The sequence below is a fragment of the Crocodylus siamensis genome, chromosome 2 (genome assembly GCF_052110815.1).
Source record: "Crocodylus siamensis isolate JL-2025a chromosome 2, ASM5211081v1, whole genome shotgun sequence".
NCBI lineage: Eukaryota > Metazoa > Chordata > Crocodylia > Crocodylidae > Crocodylus > Crocodylus siamensis.
In genome coordinates this window covers 26,358,692-26,376,787 of record NC_143396.1, presented here as the reverse complement: position 1 = coordinate 26,376,787, position 18,096 = coordinate 26,358,692, and the positions used below count along the sequence as shown (strand labels likewise).

Below are 18,096 nucleotides of genomic sequence, written 5' to 3'. Positions count from 1 at the left end.
TTCATGAGAGCATCTACTCTGGCATACCAGTACGCCTCATACACAACACGTCTCATCAACCGGTCTCTTTCTTCAAAGCATTTCTTTTTAACAAGGAGAAGATGCAAGAGGACTCAGAACACTTGGTCATAGCAAGGATGGGGAAGGATACATCCTGTTCCCTAGAAAGATATCCTTTCCCAGGGTACTAAGAGAGAAGTTAGCTGTGTTAGTCTAACAGGCAGAAGGCAGGGCTGTGTGGCATCTGAGAAATTACCTGGTTTAGAGAGGCATGATCTTTCATAGGTTACTACCCCAAATGTGAGGAACTGAGGCCCCTTGTACACATGCAGGAAAAGGCATGATGGGATTAAATGCACAATCTTTTTTTCATTACATCCCATTATGCCTTATTGCCAATGCAGGAGCCTGATCCTGGGCTCCTTCTGCTCTGGCAAAAAGCAAGCTCCCACAGCTGAAAGCCCCTCACACTACCAGACCTGGGGGATCATGGCTCCCGTGATCTCCCAAGCTTAGGGGTGCATGAAACCCTGGGGCCTGGGAGATCTCAGGAGCTGCAATCCCCCAGGCCTGGGGGTTTCATACCCCCCTCCACCCAGAGCAGACATAGCCCTTGACTGCTAAAACCTAGCTGAGTCCTGACCCCCAGCATCCACAGCTGTGGGACTCTGGGTCCCCATGCTGCCAGGACCCAAAGTTGCCAGTTGCTGGGGCTGAGAGTTCCCCCAGTTGTGGGACTTCCAGTCCTGCTGGGCATGATGCATCCCTGTGGCTGGAGCTCCATCAGCTATTTGGGCTCCCAACCTTAGGGAAGACTCTACTACATGTGCAAATTAAAGCTCCATAGTTGTTATCTATAAAACTAGTACACATTTTTGAGGTTTAGCTTTGTAGCTGGCTGGAGCCTTCTACAGTGCGATAGCTACTTTGCACATGAAGCTGGTCTTAAGGTCATCGTGCAATTAACCAGTTAATAGTGCAATACCTGTAATGTGCAGAGAAGGCCTAAGGAGAGGCTCATACTCTAGTATGTCTGTCTCTTTCCTGTCTCTGTTTCCACAACAAAAGCAACAAAAGCAAAAAGCTTAATATCTAGCTTCCTATATGTCATATGCCTGTTGCCATTCATGTGTTTTGCAACCACAATATTTACATATAATCATCCTGTTCTGATGTCCAATGTCTCTGATTAAAGATTACATTTCTAGTTCTAAGATATATGGTAGCAGACAAATGCTCAGAAAAATCAAGAATAGTTAAAAAAAATCATCTTAAAACTATGGAAGTGGTAATGTTAACTGTGGGGCTTATTATACCTAATGCTTTGAATACTCTCTCAGATGCTGGGACTCTGAGGAAGGGCTGAGAATACTTCCATTTCCCAACAATGCAAGAGTTGCATACAAATTGTGACATACGCTAAGTTAAGCTGGACCTACCTTTACATTTTAAATTTTTTTTTCTAGGAATTTTCATTGAAAATAAAAGACTTATTTTTCACAAGTTCTCAGCACTGAGCACAGACACTGACTTTAGCAGGTGCTTCAGATGCTAAGCTCTTATGGAAACCACATCCCGTTCCAAAGTTTATGTAAAATAAGTGATAAGTAAAAATTTAAGCCAAATATGTGATTAATTCATCAGTTATTTTTCTTTACAAGAGATATAACCAAGAAAAGAGAATAGGCAGGCACTTACATGAACACTAACTTTTCCCGGGTCCTTAAGTTTTTTTGTTCTGAAATACTGTTTGCTAGTTCTTGGCTTGCTTTTTTCCTGGTAGTCTGAAGCAATTCTTCAAAGGCCATATTTTTGTCACGTTCTTCTTTTTCAAGCTGTTCAGTCTTAATGGCAATCTCCTTTTTATGTTCCTCTACAACTTGTAGCAGGTATGACTTTGGCACACTGAATTTTAACAGTTCTGGCACAATTACTCCATACTGAATGTGTTTAAGCTCCTCAATCGCTTTCTCTGTCAGACTAAACTGAAATACTTTTAGTTCTTCACTGGCATTATCATCAAGCTTTTCAGTAAGTTCTTCAGATTCAACAGCCTGATCAATCAGAAGGTTTTGCCACTGCCTCAAGTAGTGGCTAACCTCTTTAGTGGTTTTGAAAGCATCTCCCAATGACATCTGCTCCTTTCGTTGTTCTTTCTGCTGATTTGTTTACCAAAAAAGAAAGATAAATATAAGCAATAACTTTCCAATTCATAAATGGAGCAGAACCAACATCAATTGCATTTGGGTGTTCACAAACCACTCAATTCACAGTGGGTTGCCAAATTAAATGCAAGCCGCACACCATGCAAAGGAGCACAACCTGTATGATAAGCTAGAACAGAGCTGTCCAACTGGTCATCTACTGAGCGGTTAACAAGCAGGTGATGGGCTTCTGCCTAGCTGTCACTCTGCCCATTGCTCTTGTGGCATTGGTGGCCATGGTCTCCAGCCACCCATACCTTTTGGGGGTGGGGCAGCACAGTACAAGCAGGTCAGGCTGTCTGCACAATGTGTACCACCAGGAGGTCTTGCACCAATAGTGAGGGGTAGCTGAGCTTCCTGTGTTGTACAGCAGGTTCCCCACATAAATATAAGACATGCCATTATGGGGACACACCACAGGTCTCCCCAGTAAGCTGCACCTTACCGTGGAAACGGAGGCTGAGGGAAAGAGTATTTATGCCTATCCAAACTGATGAGCCCAGCAGCCACTATTACTTTGGGTTAAGATTACACATAATGGCTAATGCCTACAAAAATGCAATGTGCATTTTTTGCACTTGTCTAATAATACAGCATACTCTAGGCATCTGAAAGGTTCTGAAATGTAAATTACAGAAACGAGCAGTCAAAGAAATGCTGGGCAGGAAGAGAGAGACTTTTATAGATATCTAGCATCTTACTGCATATAATACTTTCACAGTAAGCTGGTGCAGAGCCATCCTTGTGTTGATAAAAGCCTTGGATGACACTAAATTATATGCCTAGCTCTCTCTCTTGCCTTTGAAGGATTACTCAAAAATGCAACCTTCCAATTACATATTCTGCATCCTTCCATTCTTTGTAATTCACGTACAGGATTAGTTAGCCACAAATGCATAAACTAGACCAGAGGGCAATGAGTGGAGAATTCACAAAAAATATGGATAAACAGGATTGTCACAGACCTCTATGGAGCCTGGAACCTAGTTTGTGTAGCCATGGAAGCTGCATATAAAAATTGTAGAACCTAGTCCTAATACCTTTGACCCAAGGAGACTTCAAATTTCAGAATGGAAACTTGGAGTTTCTTCAGTCATATAACTTCCCTGCATATTTTTCTAAGAGTAGGACATAATCTGATCAGAGCCTGAACAGCAGGGATATGAGTTACCGCATAGCTATACTGTGGTAACATTACTGAGAACAATGAAAATTAAGGATTTCCTCTATTCCCCCCAGCGGAGGTATTAAATTTCATTATGTAAGAATTATACTTTATCTTGCAGCTCTATTGTTTTCTGCTTCATAATCTCAGAGTAAATAATTACCTTTTGCAACACTTCTCTTCTTCTCTTAAAAATGAGCTTCTGGTGAAGCTTTTGCTTTTCATGTTTCAAACCATGATCCAACTTCTGTTCAACGGAATGAACTTCTGCCTGAGCCCGGTCCAGCAGGATTCCCAAATGACTTTCAGACAAATGACCAGCTCTGGAATAATAGCATTTAGAAAGTGTTACCTTGAATACTTAACTGTATGAGTATATGACACTGCCATAGGATCTCAGCATGTTTCTACCTATGCATAAATACGAAGCAAAGAAGGAAAAAAAAAATCAAGGATACAGTAGAGCCAAGTGCTTGTACCCAGGTTAGTACTTCATAAAATATTCAAAGAAGATATGTGCCTATATACACTTACATATTTAAAATTAACATTTAAGGGAACATTTTTTAATGTTTTCTATTTATGGAATGTCACCAAAATGTAGCTATATTTATCCTTCTTTCCACATTTAAATACCATCTTTACCTGTATCCAAGATGACTTCAAATTTAAGATGACTCCCTCTAATAATTAGATTCTATACATGGAAACTCAACTTAAAAAATCCTTTGAAAATTCCTTTGAAAGATGTACAAAATCTAATTAGTGGAAAGTCATCTTAAATTCCTCCCCTCCACTGCTGTGACAGGGAAAGCAGTAGTGGGGGACAAAGAGCCAGATGATATCCAGATGCAGCTGACTGCTGTAGCCTGGGAAGGCATGGTTCATAGCTACTGTCCTAACTAATGTCGCGATAACCTTCATCAGCCCATCCTGTATAAATAACACTATGAGTTTTTAATCATAATATTGAGATAATAGCATTGTGATTGTGTAATTTACACTTAGCCAAACATGTGCAAAGATTTTCACTTACATTTTAGCAACCTTCAGAAGTATGAAAAAATTAGAGGTTTTGGATGAAGAGAGAAATAATTCTACAAACTGAACTCTATTACATTTCCAAGAGCAGAGCTTGTTCCAAATTCTGGAATAAACCTGAGAGATGATGACACTTAACTCAAGCTCATTTGACTTTAATAGTTATCCCTAATTATGTGAACATAAATGAGATCCAAATCATGACTGTTGTGGGCCAAATCCAATAAAGTAGAGACAAATAAATCTCTTTCTCTTCTCTTTCCACAAATAACCTAATTTATATTCTAAATACTACTGATGTTCTCTTCACTTCAGGAGTTCCCAAAATATTTCCAAACAGAGAGATAAATGATCTTAATTCAATCACACTAAGCATTTGGGTATTTGTAGTTATAACTTAAAAAAAAAAAAGTTTCAGATTTTTTTTTGGTATTAAAAATAGTACTTTTTTTTTGCTACACACCATTTGCTAAAAGGGATTTTAAAGGGTCAAAATATAATCTGGGATGAAAATACGATCCCCAATGCATTTTGGATTTTGTCAACAAACAAACAAACAACTTTCTTCAACTAATCTCCAGGCACCTGATTTTCAGAGCACAACATGAAACATATCATACTGGTTTCAACTGGAGCTGTGGGTTCACAGCACCTAGGAAATCAAGTGAGGAAGACACTGGGTTGGAAGGGAAGGAAGAACTTGTTTCTGGCTTCTGGTCCCAATGCTATATACGCATTTTATCCAATAACATTTCAATGCAGAAGCAGCACAAGAAGCACAAGCTGTACTTCAAACACTTTGGATATCAGCATTAAAAGTAACAGGGATCTTAACAGATTGGAGAAATGGGCGTTATACAACAAAATGAAATTCAACAGAAGACAAATGTAACATGCAACACATGGGGAAGAAAAACCTAAATGCATAATACAAAATGGAGTATAGCTAGTACAGTGGTACACTGCTGGGAAGGTACTGGGAGTTACAGAGAAATGACAAATTCAATACAAGTCAATAATACATTGCTGCAAGAAAAGAAATGGAAATATTGAGTTGTATTAATAGCAATACTGTATTCAAGCTACAGTAGGTAACAGTATCTGTTCTTACCTGGTTAGAATTCAAGTGGACTACTGTGTCCGGTTCTAAGGACGTCTCCCCATTATGACCTAATGAAGAATGTCTTGCATTTGAAAGCTCATCTAATTCAATCCCAGCTATGCAGTTGGTCCAACAAAAGGTAATGCCTTAACAAAACATTGCCTCTTGCATAATTCCTGGGTCACCATGGCTATAACATCACTCTAACACATCCACATTTTAAGGAAGATGGAGAGAAACTGGAGATGTTCCAAAGGTGAACAATAAAGATAATAAATAGGCCACAATGGAAGTCATCTGAGAAAAAGTTGAAGGTACTAGGCTGTTTGGTTAAAGAAAAGGAGATTAAAAAGAGGAATGACAGCAACTTTTAAATTTACAAAAGGTTATCATACAGAAGAAGAAAAATTATTCTCACCAGAGGGGGCAGCACACGAAGGAATGCGCTTGAATTATAACAAAGCAGATTCAAAGAATCATAGAATAATGGAACAAGCTACTAAGGGAAATTGTGTAGTTTCCTTTATTGGGGGGTTTCAATAAGACACTGATTGGATAGCACTAGAAGTGGCTTTAGAAACCGTGAATCCTGCAACTGTGTGGATGACTCTTTAGGTCTCTTCCAAGTCTAATACTCTAGGCCACAGCAAAGGATGCTAGCAGTAATCAAAATAGGATCTAATGAGATCCTGGACAAGAGCTTTGCGGTATGGATGTAGAGGAAAGGCTGTAATTTAAGACGCTAGGAGAAGAATCTGCAAGACTTAACAGCCTAGATGTGAAGACCTAGAGCAGTGGTCCCCAACCTGTTGATAGCGGAGCCTCTTTTGGTCAATCCTGCACTGGGGGAGGGCACTGGGCATGTGGGCATGTATGCACAGGGCCACCCCCCCCCCCACAGGCCAGCAGGTCAGTCTGTGGGGGAGGGAAGGGGCAGGGGGACAGACTGAGGTCTCCGCAGAGAGGAAGCCGAGTGGGGCCCCACCTGGCCGGGTGATGGAACAATTGGAGCCCGGGGGACTCCACCAGGAGTGTGGGGGGGGGGGCTCCTGCCACTGGGTGCACCCTGGCAGAGGCCCTGGAGGCATGTGCCCCACCATCTCTGCAGAAGCAGAAGTGGCAGAGGCAGCTGCTGCTATGCCTTGAGCCCTGCTGCAGCTGGCCATGTGTGGGCACAGCTCAGCTCAGCAGTGGGTCAGGCCCCAGCCCAGATGGGTCTGGGAAGATCTGGTCATGCAGGTGCAAATGAAGAGGCTCCCACTGCTGGATGCAGCCTGGCAGAAGCCCCAGTGGCCCATGCCCTCCCCAAACTTGTGCTTGGGTCACAGCAGGCAGCCTGCAGCAGCATCTGCCTCCAAGCACAGGTGGGCGGTGGGAATGGGCCCCTGGGGCCTCCACTGGGCTATGTTCAGTGGCAGCAGTCTCCCTCACATACCCCTGGATGGCCAGAGCTCAACCCCACTTCTGTGCTGCTGCTGTGCTGAGCCATGCCCACGTGGTGGTTGGACGCACGTGGCATCAGGGCCTAGCTGGCCAGGACTGGGACTCTCCGTAGTCCAGGGGTGTGTTGGGGGGCTCCCGCCACTGGACACAGCCTGGTAGAGGCTCCATAACCCTCCAGCCTGTGCTATGGGTGGAGGCAGCTGCTGCTGTGGGCTGCCCACTGCACCCGGAGAACAGGTGGGGGGGGCACGGGCCCCTAAGTCAGGTCCCTCCACATGCTCCTGAACCACGGAGAGTCCAAGACCCGAGCAGCCTGGGGCCCAATGCTATGTGTGTCCCACTGAGTGGGCACAGTTCAGCACAACGGCAGCACAGAACTGGAGTTGGGCCCTGGGCTGACCAGGTCTGGGACTCTCTGTGATCCAGGGGTGCATGGGTGGCTCCCACTACTGGGTGCAGTCTGGCAGAGGCCTTAGGGGTCCATGCCCCCTCCCATGTGTATTCTGGGCACAGCGGGCAGTCTGTAGCAGCAGATGCCTCCACTCAGTGAACAGGTGGGAGGGCACGGGCCTGTGGTGAGTGCCCCCAGGCCTGTGCTTGTTCCAATATTTGACCACCCTCATAGTCCTCCTAATATCTAGTGTAAATTTCCCCTGCTGAAGCTTGAGGCCATTGCTTTAGTTCTGTCCCGTGATGTCAGGGAGAAAAGCCTGTCTGTCTCTCTCTCTGTAATCACCCTTCAGGTATATGAAGACTGTGATCAAGTCCTCTCTCAGCCTTCTCTTCTCCAGATTAAATAACCCTTGTTCTTTCAGCTTTTCCTCATAAGTCTTACCACTAATCTTTGTTGCTCTGTGGTGGACTCTTTTCAAACTGTCCACATCCTTCTTGACATGTGGGGCCCAACACTGGACACAGTACTGTAAGTGAAGTCTCACCAGTGATGATCCTCCCACTCACCCCTGTCCCTGCCTCTGCCCTACGTCCTCCCTCACCGTGGGGGCCCCGAACTGCTGGGAGGAGGGGTGGCACTGGTGCCCGGTAGATCCTGGGTTGGACTGTAATTCAAAAAGTGATCTTATACTTAAAAAGGCTGGAGACCATCCACTCACCTAGACATATCTGAGCTGAAGTCAATGATCTCAGTTCAGGACTTCAAGAAGACCAGAATTTCACCTAACTGCATTAGTCCAAGTTAGTCCAAGCACCAATTTCCAAGTTAGAATTCCATTAATTCAACATAGGAAAGACCTCACCTAGACTGATTCTAATATGATGTTTATCCTCACTGAAGACAGAGTGTTCAGCATGTAGTGGGATGAAGAGTAAGACATTACAGGAAGGAAGCAATAACAACGAATGAATATTAACTGATTGAAAGGGATATCAACTCCCTTTTTGGAGAAATAGTTTTGATGCAATAAACTCCACTGAAATAAATGAGAATAAAAACCACTATGAAAAAGAGATTAGTAGAGAAATACTAAGCTTTGGTCTTTCCTGTAAATCGGGACAGAGTTCCTATTTTAAAGACCTTTTCACAGGAAATTATTGTGGTTTTATTAGACATTAACATCTAAGAAGAAATTAATAAAGCAACTTGAGGTCTTCAAATTAGTAAAATTACTGCAACTCAATTATATTTTAAAGGGTTAGAAAGAAAATACTAGTGATAATGTGATGAAGCATTTGTCACTAACTGGGTACCTGTTTGTATATTTAAATTAGTGTAGTTGTGCTACTAAGGAAAGTGATTGGTATAAAATTCATTCAGGTGAGAACAGTACAATACTGGAGTATGTATGGTGTGGAGAAGGCAATACTAACATAGCTTTTGCAAGAAAAAAGATAAAGAGAACTTTCTATCTTTGAGCATTCTTTGAAAGTGTTAAAATGGGAGATAAGGTACTATGAACGCAATTCATTTAGAGTTTTCAATAAGCATTTTAAAAGTTTCCCAGAAGAGACTTAAGAAAAATGACTCAGAAATGCATAAGGGAAAAAGCAACTATGCTGTATAAACCAGTTAAGCAATTTAAAAAATTATACCAAATGGCTGTTCTGTAGGCCTAACATTAGGTACTCAGGTGATTGCACTGGGGCCAGTATTTAATAGGTTTATTAAATTTGGAAAAAAAGTAAAAGGATTTGTTGAACCATGATAATGACATTATGTTGTTTTCATTAGTAAAAACTATGAATGGCTGTGAGAAACTCTAGGTGGATTTAAATGTGACAACAGGGAACATAACTTGGATACATTTAAGATAAATGTACTGGTAAACAAAAGACTGAATACGCTAACATGATAATAAGCACTGACCCTGTGGGAATCTCTAGATAGAGATGAAATGAGATTAAAGAGCCTGGAATTAGTATTCTGAGTTAATATGCAGGGTCCTGGCATCTGTTTGTCCAGTGGAAAGGAAGGACCTGGTTGACATAGAAACTAACTTTGCTGACTTTATACCACCAGGGAACTTATTCCTTCATTTCTGGTAGAATTATCATCAGGGATCCTGGTTTTCCTGATAAAAAACTTAAAAATTCTCTGATAACCCCCCCAAAATCCATGATTGCTGGTGCCCCTCACTCCCTACCCACAGCCCCTGCCCCCCCCACAGCCCTGATGGAGGGGGCCCCAGCTGCCAGGGACCTGGGTCCACAGCCCCCTGCAGGAGGCAGTGGCTGCTGTAGTGGAGCAAAGCCCACCCACAACTGCTGCGCACACTCCTGGAGGGGGAAGGGCAGTGCAGAGCTCACAGTGGCAATGAGCTTCCCCACGCAGCCCCACTGTTCCCTGCAGTGCTGGGTCATACCTGCTGAGCTGCAGAGGCTTCCAGGGAAGGGCAGCATGGTGGGAGTCTGAGCCCACAGCAGGCAGCCCACACCACCCCAACCCCGTGCACAGATCTGGGGGGGGCACAAGTCCCCCCCGTGCCCTGAGAGTGTGCACAGTGGTGGGGAGCCAGCCCTGTCCCCTGTCCCCAAGATGAGCTGCCCGCGGCCCCATCCCACTCCCTGTTGGGGCCCCGCAGCCACGCATTGCAGCCCTGGGTCCCAAACCCCATGAACTGTCTGGTAGGCGACAACTCCAACCCCAGACCTGCCAACTACTTCCCTCCCTCTCTCCAGGGGGCTCAATTCCCTTCCCCACCATTTACCTGCTAGAGCTGCTCTCCAGGCTGCCTGGGGCCATGTACATATACATGTACCTGGCGCCCCCTGCCTGACCGCCCTCCTCCTGCTCCTTCCCAGATCCCTGCAGGCTGGAACTCTGCCAGCCTGCAGAGAGCTCTTTACAAAAAGCTGCAAAATCCATGGGTTTTTCTGTTAAAATGAGAATCTGCATTTTCTTCAGATAAAAAGGCAAATACATATTTTTCTCCATTTTCCCATGGGAAATGGAAAACCTGGATCCCTGATTATCACCAAGCAGTTAACACCAGATTCCACTCTGTGCTGCTTGAGTGGTGCAAAGGGACTACAACAAACACTAAATCTAGGCCAAAGACATGTACATCCCCATAAAAGTGTATCAGGCATAAAAAGGTTGGAAACCTTACTCCATATGTTGGTCCCTAATTAGCTGAATTTTCAAAATGGAGCTGAGTAAACATATCTTTGAGATATGAGGCCTCTTATTTAAATGACTTCTTTAGAAACCCAAGGATTTTTGTCAATGATATCTTCTATTAGTCCAACTGCATGGTTGGGCTAGACTTAGACAAGCTTTTGAATGTGAAATACTCATCAGGCCTTTTTCTTTCTGGAGATGTTTTAAAATTTGGCTCCTATGTTTTAATTTTAAATTTTCACTGCAGTTCCAAGGTAGCTGATTTTTCCTTACTTACTCGATGGCATGAAGAATGGTCAGCACAAGCACTAATCAACCACCACATTATCTCTGACCCTACCGTTAGTCAACTAGGATTTAACTGGCCACACTGTTATTGGGCACTTCTCAACTGTTTTTGAACTGGGCAGAGTCACCACGCCTCAAAACTAAACCAATGGAGTCTTTGCAACGACAACAAATGCCCTTGAGGAAAAATTCAAATCATGTCCCAACTTGCTGACTCATCCATTTACAATGTTACCTGGTGGCCTTCATGCTCTTCACACTAGTGATGACATCACCTTAAGATGGCTGAAACAACATGCCGAAACCACATATGCTAAATAAATAGCAGAAAAGCTTCTTTTTTTTTTTTTTTGTTAGCAGTATCTTTTTACATGGATCTTACTGATTCTTCTATTAGATTTTAAGTATTCTTCCTAGATCCATTTTAAACGACAGGCACAATATTTTCATGCTGCCTGTTTTATGTAAACTTTGAACTGGATTAAACACTTGGGTCCACATCTCAATTTCTCTTTCAGACAGTAAAAAATGGCATTCCAACATCCCCTTTAACCTCAGCTATAACAATACATTCAAGTCACATTATTATAAACAGCATATAGTAGATTAAAAATATTTATATTAGTACCTAAAGAAGTGGACATTAAAGGGTAAAACGAAAAATTGGGGGGTGATTAGTGATGCAATTTAAAGGGCTAGCATATTTGACCAGACTTTACCTACTAAATTTCTTACATTCCAATTGGTAAATATTCCCTAAATCCCTTCATAATTAAAAACGTGATATTCCAGCCCACCTACAATGGATATATTCTTCTTCTGGGTTTTGGGTATGATGTTCAGATTTGGCTGCAGCCGGAAGACTCTAGAGAATCACATGAAATGCTATTGTTCTGTAGTTTTACAATGCAAGCATACCAAGAATGAGAAACAGCATACAGCTCTGACAAGATTCCTTTAAAAGTAAATGTGCAAAGACAGGGAACACTAAATTCTTGGTTTGCAAGTGCAAGGTGCTTGCAGAATTTATTTTAAAATTCTACACCATCAAAAAAACTGAGGGAATCATCTTTACTTCATCTTTTCTAAATCAGTGCCACCATGTCCCAGATTGTAGAAAAAGTCATTTACTGGTAATGCTTGTGGCACTGGAGTGAGAACTAACTCTACCTTACAGAAGTCAAATAGACTTCATCTTGATAAGAGAAGTAAATTCTTGTCCAACCCTGGACATTCTACCATTATAACATCCATTATGTATCATGCAAAGTTAAAGAGGGGAAGTAGTCATTTTCTATTAGAATTTCCTTATTACTTTTACTAGTTATATGGTCTTCCATGCAAGCAAATACCATAATGGTACCAACTGGAAATCAAAGTTTTCTTATTTCCGGTCCTGAAATATTTTCTTCTAACTCTCTTTAGTCATTGCTCTGTAGGCTACAATTGTTAAATACAATAACAATTATTAAACAAAAAATGGTAGCTGCCTTACCAAGTTACAATATCTCATTCTTTCTACAACGACTTGCAAGGATTCATATTCACAGTTAAATCTGCATTAGAAGCTATTTAACTAGAACAGTTCTCAAACCCTTTTAGACTCAAGGCACCTCCCCTTGAATTTAGCAGCACCCCATTTCCAAAAACTAAAAAAAAAAAAATATGGAAAGACAATAGAGCAATTCTTCTGCTGCAAAGTATTTAGGAAGACTACAATAGGTCACCATGTTGTTGCCATTATGGATTCCTATGTAAAATCTCTGGGTTTGTCTTGTGAATCATGTGTGGGTATTTGCACACCTAACGATCGTAACAATACTAATGGCAGTGCTGGGGGGGCTTGAGGGCTATGACCACCCTAATACTAAAAATACACCTAACAATACAATACTAACATTGCATGGCACTGTACTTTAAAAGGATTTCATGGCATCCAAGCATGCCATATCACCTTGGTTGATAATCACTGAATGACAGCTTCTTATTAAGGGCCTCCCTATTATAACAGTGTCAGCAGAACAATCAAATTACTTTTCTCATGGATATTACTTGCGCAGCCTTACTTAAAAGCAAATTGACATCAAATTGATGGATTCAAACCTTGGAAGCTGCAGAGCAGCATGGAAGCAGCTGGACATCACTTTTGTCCAGTAAAGCCAAACAGTTACAAATACAGTACAACAACAAAACAGTTCAAGCCTAGTATAGACGTAGGAGGATACTGTACCTGATCTGAAGAATATACATTCCTATAGTACAGCAGTTCCAAACTGTGGCATGCGTACCACCAGTGGTACACAGACGACCTGCGAGTGCTATGCAGAAGCTGGAGGGAGGGGGGCATACACAAACACCCAGCTGCAACCTGCTGTAGGCAGCCAGAAATGTAGCCCAGCCACATGTGGAGCAGAGCCCAGCAGGAAAGTGTTTTGGGGAGGAAGGGGGAAAGAGGGCAGATCAAGACTCCTGCAGTGAGGGAGGGAGTGGGGCAGAGGAAGAAGCTGGGCTGAATGAGGCCCTGGGACAGGTGGTGGGATGGTCAGAGCCCTGGGCAGCTCATCCAGGGGTGTAGAGGAGGGGTGCATCCCAGGGGAGGAATGGGGGGCATGTGCACCCTGGTTTGGTGTGTGGGGCAGAGGAGGGCTGACCACTGTGTGCTGGGTTCTGCACTTCACTGCCATTGCCTTAGGAGCCATGGAAGTGCCTTCTGTGGGCTGGTTGCACCACATCTTGTGCCTGCCAGGTGGTGGAAGGCACATAATGTCACACACAGCTTCCAAGGCAATGGCAGCAGACTGCAGAGCCCAGCACACAGTGGGCAGCCTGCATCCGCCTCTGACTCAAATCGGGGGGGGGGGGGGCAGATGCCCCCCATACCTCCCCTGGGTTGCGTGCAGTGGCAGGAACCCCCCCTGTGTTCCTGGAAAGGCCAGGCTGCCCTGAGAAGGGCCTGGGCAGTGGGAGGGGCCACATCTTTCTGTTCTAGCCCTGCTGGGAGGACAGGGCAGGCAAGCCCAAGGGGAGAAAACCTCTATGCAAAAATCCAGGGAGGCACATGTCCCCCATGCCTCCCCCAGGCATAGGCAGGTCCCAGAGGCCACTACCACTACCAGTACCCCAGGATCATCATTAGCAGGGAAGCAAAAGCTGTGGTTTTAAACTTGGTACCACTTTTGTCTCACAGCTGGTAGACAAAATGGGGCTAGGTGGGGGGGCAGGTCCAGGAGCGTTGCACCACACCTCTGCAGGTGGACAGGCGGTGGCACTGGGGGGGAAAGGGGGCTATGACCACCCCAAAATTCATTTTAGCTCCCCCATAGCCACCCCTCCCAATGCCACAGCCCACCTAAAGAGGTGCGGTGCTCCTGACCCGGCCCTGTGCATCTTTCCAACCACAGGGACACAGCAGCGCAGCAGTGGGTAAGTCTAACAGGGGCTGGGTGGGGAGCCAGACAAACCTGTGAGCAGCTCAAAGTGTGGGGGGAATGAAAGAGGGCTGCCTCAGAGTGATCAAGAGTGGGGGAGGTACTGTGAGGTGTAAATGTGTGTCTGGGTGTGCATATGTCTGGTTCTCAAATGTGTGTCTGTGTGTATGTGTGCATCCATGTGTGTGTATGTGTATGGGCATGCATCCGTGTGTGTGTGTGCATACGTGCGTATTGGTGTTTTTGTCTATGTGTGTGTCCATGTATGAAAGATGTGCTGGTTGGTACTTAAGGCTGTATTGTTTTAAATTGGTGGTATGCAATCTGTGAGACTTTGAGAACCACTGCTATTGCAGACATGACTCACAAAGAAACAACGATTGCAATAGGAGGCTACCTAGAAAGAACAGCAGAGAAAGGTTACAAAAGAAATTATTTAGCCCTAAAGAAATTAAGCTTCTAAGAAGTAGTATTAGTTTTGTGCTGGTAACATTAAACAGAAAAGTGTGTTTTGTGGTACATACTAGATTTTCCTTAAGTTTCTAAACACTCTGCTTTTTTATTTTTCAGTTCAAGAAAATTTCAGGAAGGAAATAAACAATTTAAATAGTGATTCATCTACATACTCTTGTTATGATGCTGAAAGACTTGCAGCACATTCATCTATTTTATATTTGTATCTAAGATATATGACACCCAGATGGCTAGCAAATGGCACCCATACAGATATTTAAAACGTATAAAGATGCAAGCATAGGATCAACAGTAACACTGGTAATTTGCTTTCCTGTCCACTGGCACATTCTACTTTCCTGGCATATTTTTCAGTAATTTCTTTGCATGCCAGTGTAACAGATGTTAGGGTCCTCTTGGTGCCAGCTAGAGTTATCTCCAAAACTGGTTCATATTGTCATGTAATTTTAAAGTACTCATTTCTCCAGCAGAGTCAACATTCCTCATTCTCCATATTGCCTATCAGGATTTCTACAACATCCTCAAATACAATATTTGAATCAGCCTAGACTACAGAGTCAATATGCTGTAAAATAACATCCCTAGAGAATTAAATGAATATTTGTCTGTAATTTATTTCCAGTTGTATTTCCTATTTTATCCAACATTTATTCTTTAATATTCCCAGCAACGTGGTTTGTTTGCTAGTAAAGATCCTTAGCAATTACATTATTTATAAGTTCAGTCAACTGCGGGGATAATCTTTCCTTTGGAAAACTTTTATGCATGCCAATTAAAGGTATTGCTACTAAGGAGAAGATTTTCATGTATTTAGGCCCCTGTCCAAAGTATTTCCATTTACTTCCCTAGCACACTCACATATGTGAGCACTATTTGCATGAATAAAGGATGTATAATGAGGAGCAAGCTCTATAGTATGACTTCCACAGAACTCTATGGCAGCAGAATTTGGAAAGCGGTTAGTAGTTTGATCTTCTGAATAACAAATACAGCCACTACTAAATATTCTACTAAAGCTAATTTTTCAAACAATACACCTTCTGGGCAGACCTTTCAACTCTATTCCTTAACCACTGTTAGGCAAAATAGATGAAAAGATTTTTGAAGATTACTACATGCCATTTAGCACTCTCAGTAATGGTGATTCCTAGAAGAGTTAAGATAGGGACATAGTTACCTTTCCATTTTATTAATGAGATTTGCTATCTGGCTTGCCGCTGTGTTCAAGAGGGAAGAGGACTGTGAATGCCATAACTGTATATTATTTATTAGGTACTGCCTGTAAGCAAATCTTCTACTCAGATGATATTTCTTGTTAGCCTGCAAGAAATCCATTAGTTCTTCAATGTTCCCCTATAGAAAAGAATGAGAACAAACGTATCAAATTAGAAGCTATGGTCATTTTAAGTAACATCTGCAGGTGTCATTTAGAGCAGGTTTGTGTGTTAATAGAACTAAGTTAAATGGTCTTTACAAATGAAAAACATAGAACTTATTTACCAGTTAATGAAAGTATTTTAAATCAGATGACTATGCCACATTATTATAATTAAACCAATAAAACAAAACAGAATCCTGATCCTCTGGCCTGAAAACACATCGTACTTACTGAGCAGCATTTGCTACTGGCTTAAAGTGCACATGAATATATGCACAAGTTTTGAGTGAAGCTATAAGTGCATGTTTAAGGACTTTGCTGAATCAGTGCCCAGGGATCTGAAACCGTGCTAAGGAGAATGTGTATTCATGACAAGGCCCTTTGCTTACTGCAATCAAACCATTTTACTTTAGGATTAAGGGTAACATTTTCAAAAGTGCCTAAGTGACTTAGCTACCTCAGGGTCAGCCACATAACACTACAGCTGAAAGTAGTGGCACCCAACCTTTCCCCCCTGCAGGCTGACTTCCAGATTCATCTATGAGCTGGGTCCAGCTAGTGGGCCAGATCTGGTGTGAGGGGTGGGCATGGCTAGGGTCCAGCCAGCTGCCCAGCAACAGCCCCACAGCAACAGCCCAGCTGCTCAACAACAGCCCCAGAGGAAATGGCAAGTTTTCCTGTTCGTGGCCTGGGCCCAGTCATACAACAATGGCCTAATGTTAAACTAATGCAAGAGTCATAAAAGTAACGGTTTAACAAAGAAGAAACCTTATAAATCAAAACTGAAGCTAAAAACGAGATCCTGATCATAGGCTTTAATTAAGGGTATGGAGATACAGACATTTTGTAGCAGCTTTGAAAGGGGAGGGGGAGTAAAGCCAATCCAACTTGTTTCATCAAGCATCAAATACAAGGTGATGTAGGTCACTTTAGCGCTACAACATCTTGAACATGTAATGATTACAGTGTAACAGCTGCTGCATTATCCAGAGCCCCTGCTTCCCATCCCCCAAATCTCCTTTGTTGCCACTTAAGCCTGTTAATTTCTTCTCCTCCCAGACACAGAGAAGAGTTGATCACCATCCTCTTTATAAGCATCCTTCACCTATTTGAAGACTGTTATCAAATTCTCCCTCAGGAGATCTTTCTCTAGACCAAATAATCCCAGTTCATCCAACCCTTCCTTGTAAATCCTGTCTCCTAGACTTCTCTTATGCAGGCGTATTCATACATTGCTTGTGTAGCATTACGAATTAACAAAATTATGATACTGTTCTTTTGTAATTTTTCCCTATGACAATGTTATAAATATGGTCACACAGCCTTACAGAACTCTAAAAGTAAAGATACTGGTACAAACATTTCATGAACTATTACTCGGAAGTTATTCTCTGTCAGGAGGTTAAGAGTGCAATTTTTATGCTCTTACCTGTACCTCAGAGTAATCATGCACTAATGCTTTAGCTGCTTCTAATTTCAGTTCTCCCGTGAAAATAGCATTTTTTATCTGTGCAAAAAAGATATTATGAAGCTCAGTTCTCTGGGAAACAGCCAGCTGTCTGTAAGCCTTAGCAAAGTATTCTTCCTGCTTTACCAAAAGTAGCCTCTTCATATGAATCTGTTCAAGTTTATGCAGTTTATCCAGAAGACTTTTGTATTCTATAGCAGACTATGGAGAGTATCAAAAACAATCATTAATCATTACGTGTTCAAAGTGTTTTAAAATGCTTATACTTGCATAAGCTGTTTGTAATCTTAATTATAACATTGCTTGCATGCTATAGTTACTGCTGCATATGATTTGAAATGAATAGCATTTTTTTGCAATATGTTAATGCTAAAGTTAATTTTTAATTTCAATTTTTCATGGAAAAGCCAGTGTCAAGACAGGATTACTCAGTTACCCAAAACAAAAACAATTGCACCGTATTCAAGAAACAACCCAAATCATATTCCCATGGCATACTTAAGACTTTGTGGAACTGAAGAAATACAC

General features: G+C 42.5%; 1 protein-coding gene across 1 annotated transcript in view; it reads right to left on the bottom strand.

Moving 5' to 3' along the window:
- Window positions 1–18,096, bottom strand: part of EVC2 (EvC ciliary complex subunit 2) — a 181,904-nt gene that overhangs the window by 55,476 nt on the left and 108,332 nt on the right. The window contains exons 9-12 of the mRNA XM_090035570.1: window positions 17,530–17,769; window positions 15,900–16,075; window positions 3,533–3,692; window positions 1,699–2,159 (exon numbers count right to left, since the gene is read on the bottom strand). Coding sequence (XP_089891696.1) covers window positions 1,699–2,159; window positions 3,533–3,692; window positions 15,900–16,075; window positions 17,530–17,769 — 1,037 coding nt within the window. The remainder of the gene's footprint in view (window positions 1–1,698; window positions 2,160–3,532; window positions 3,693–15,899; window positions 16,076–17,529; window positions 17,770–18,096) is intronic.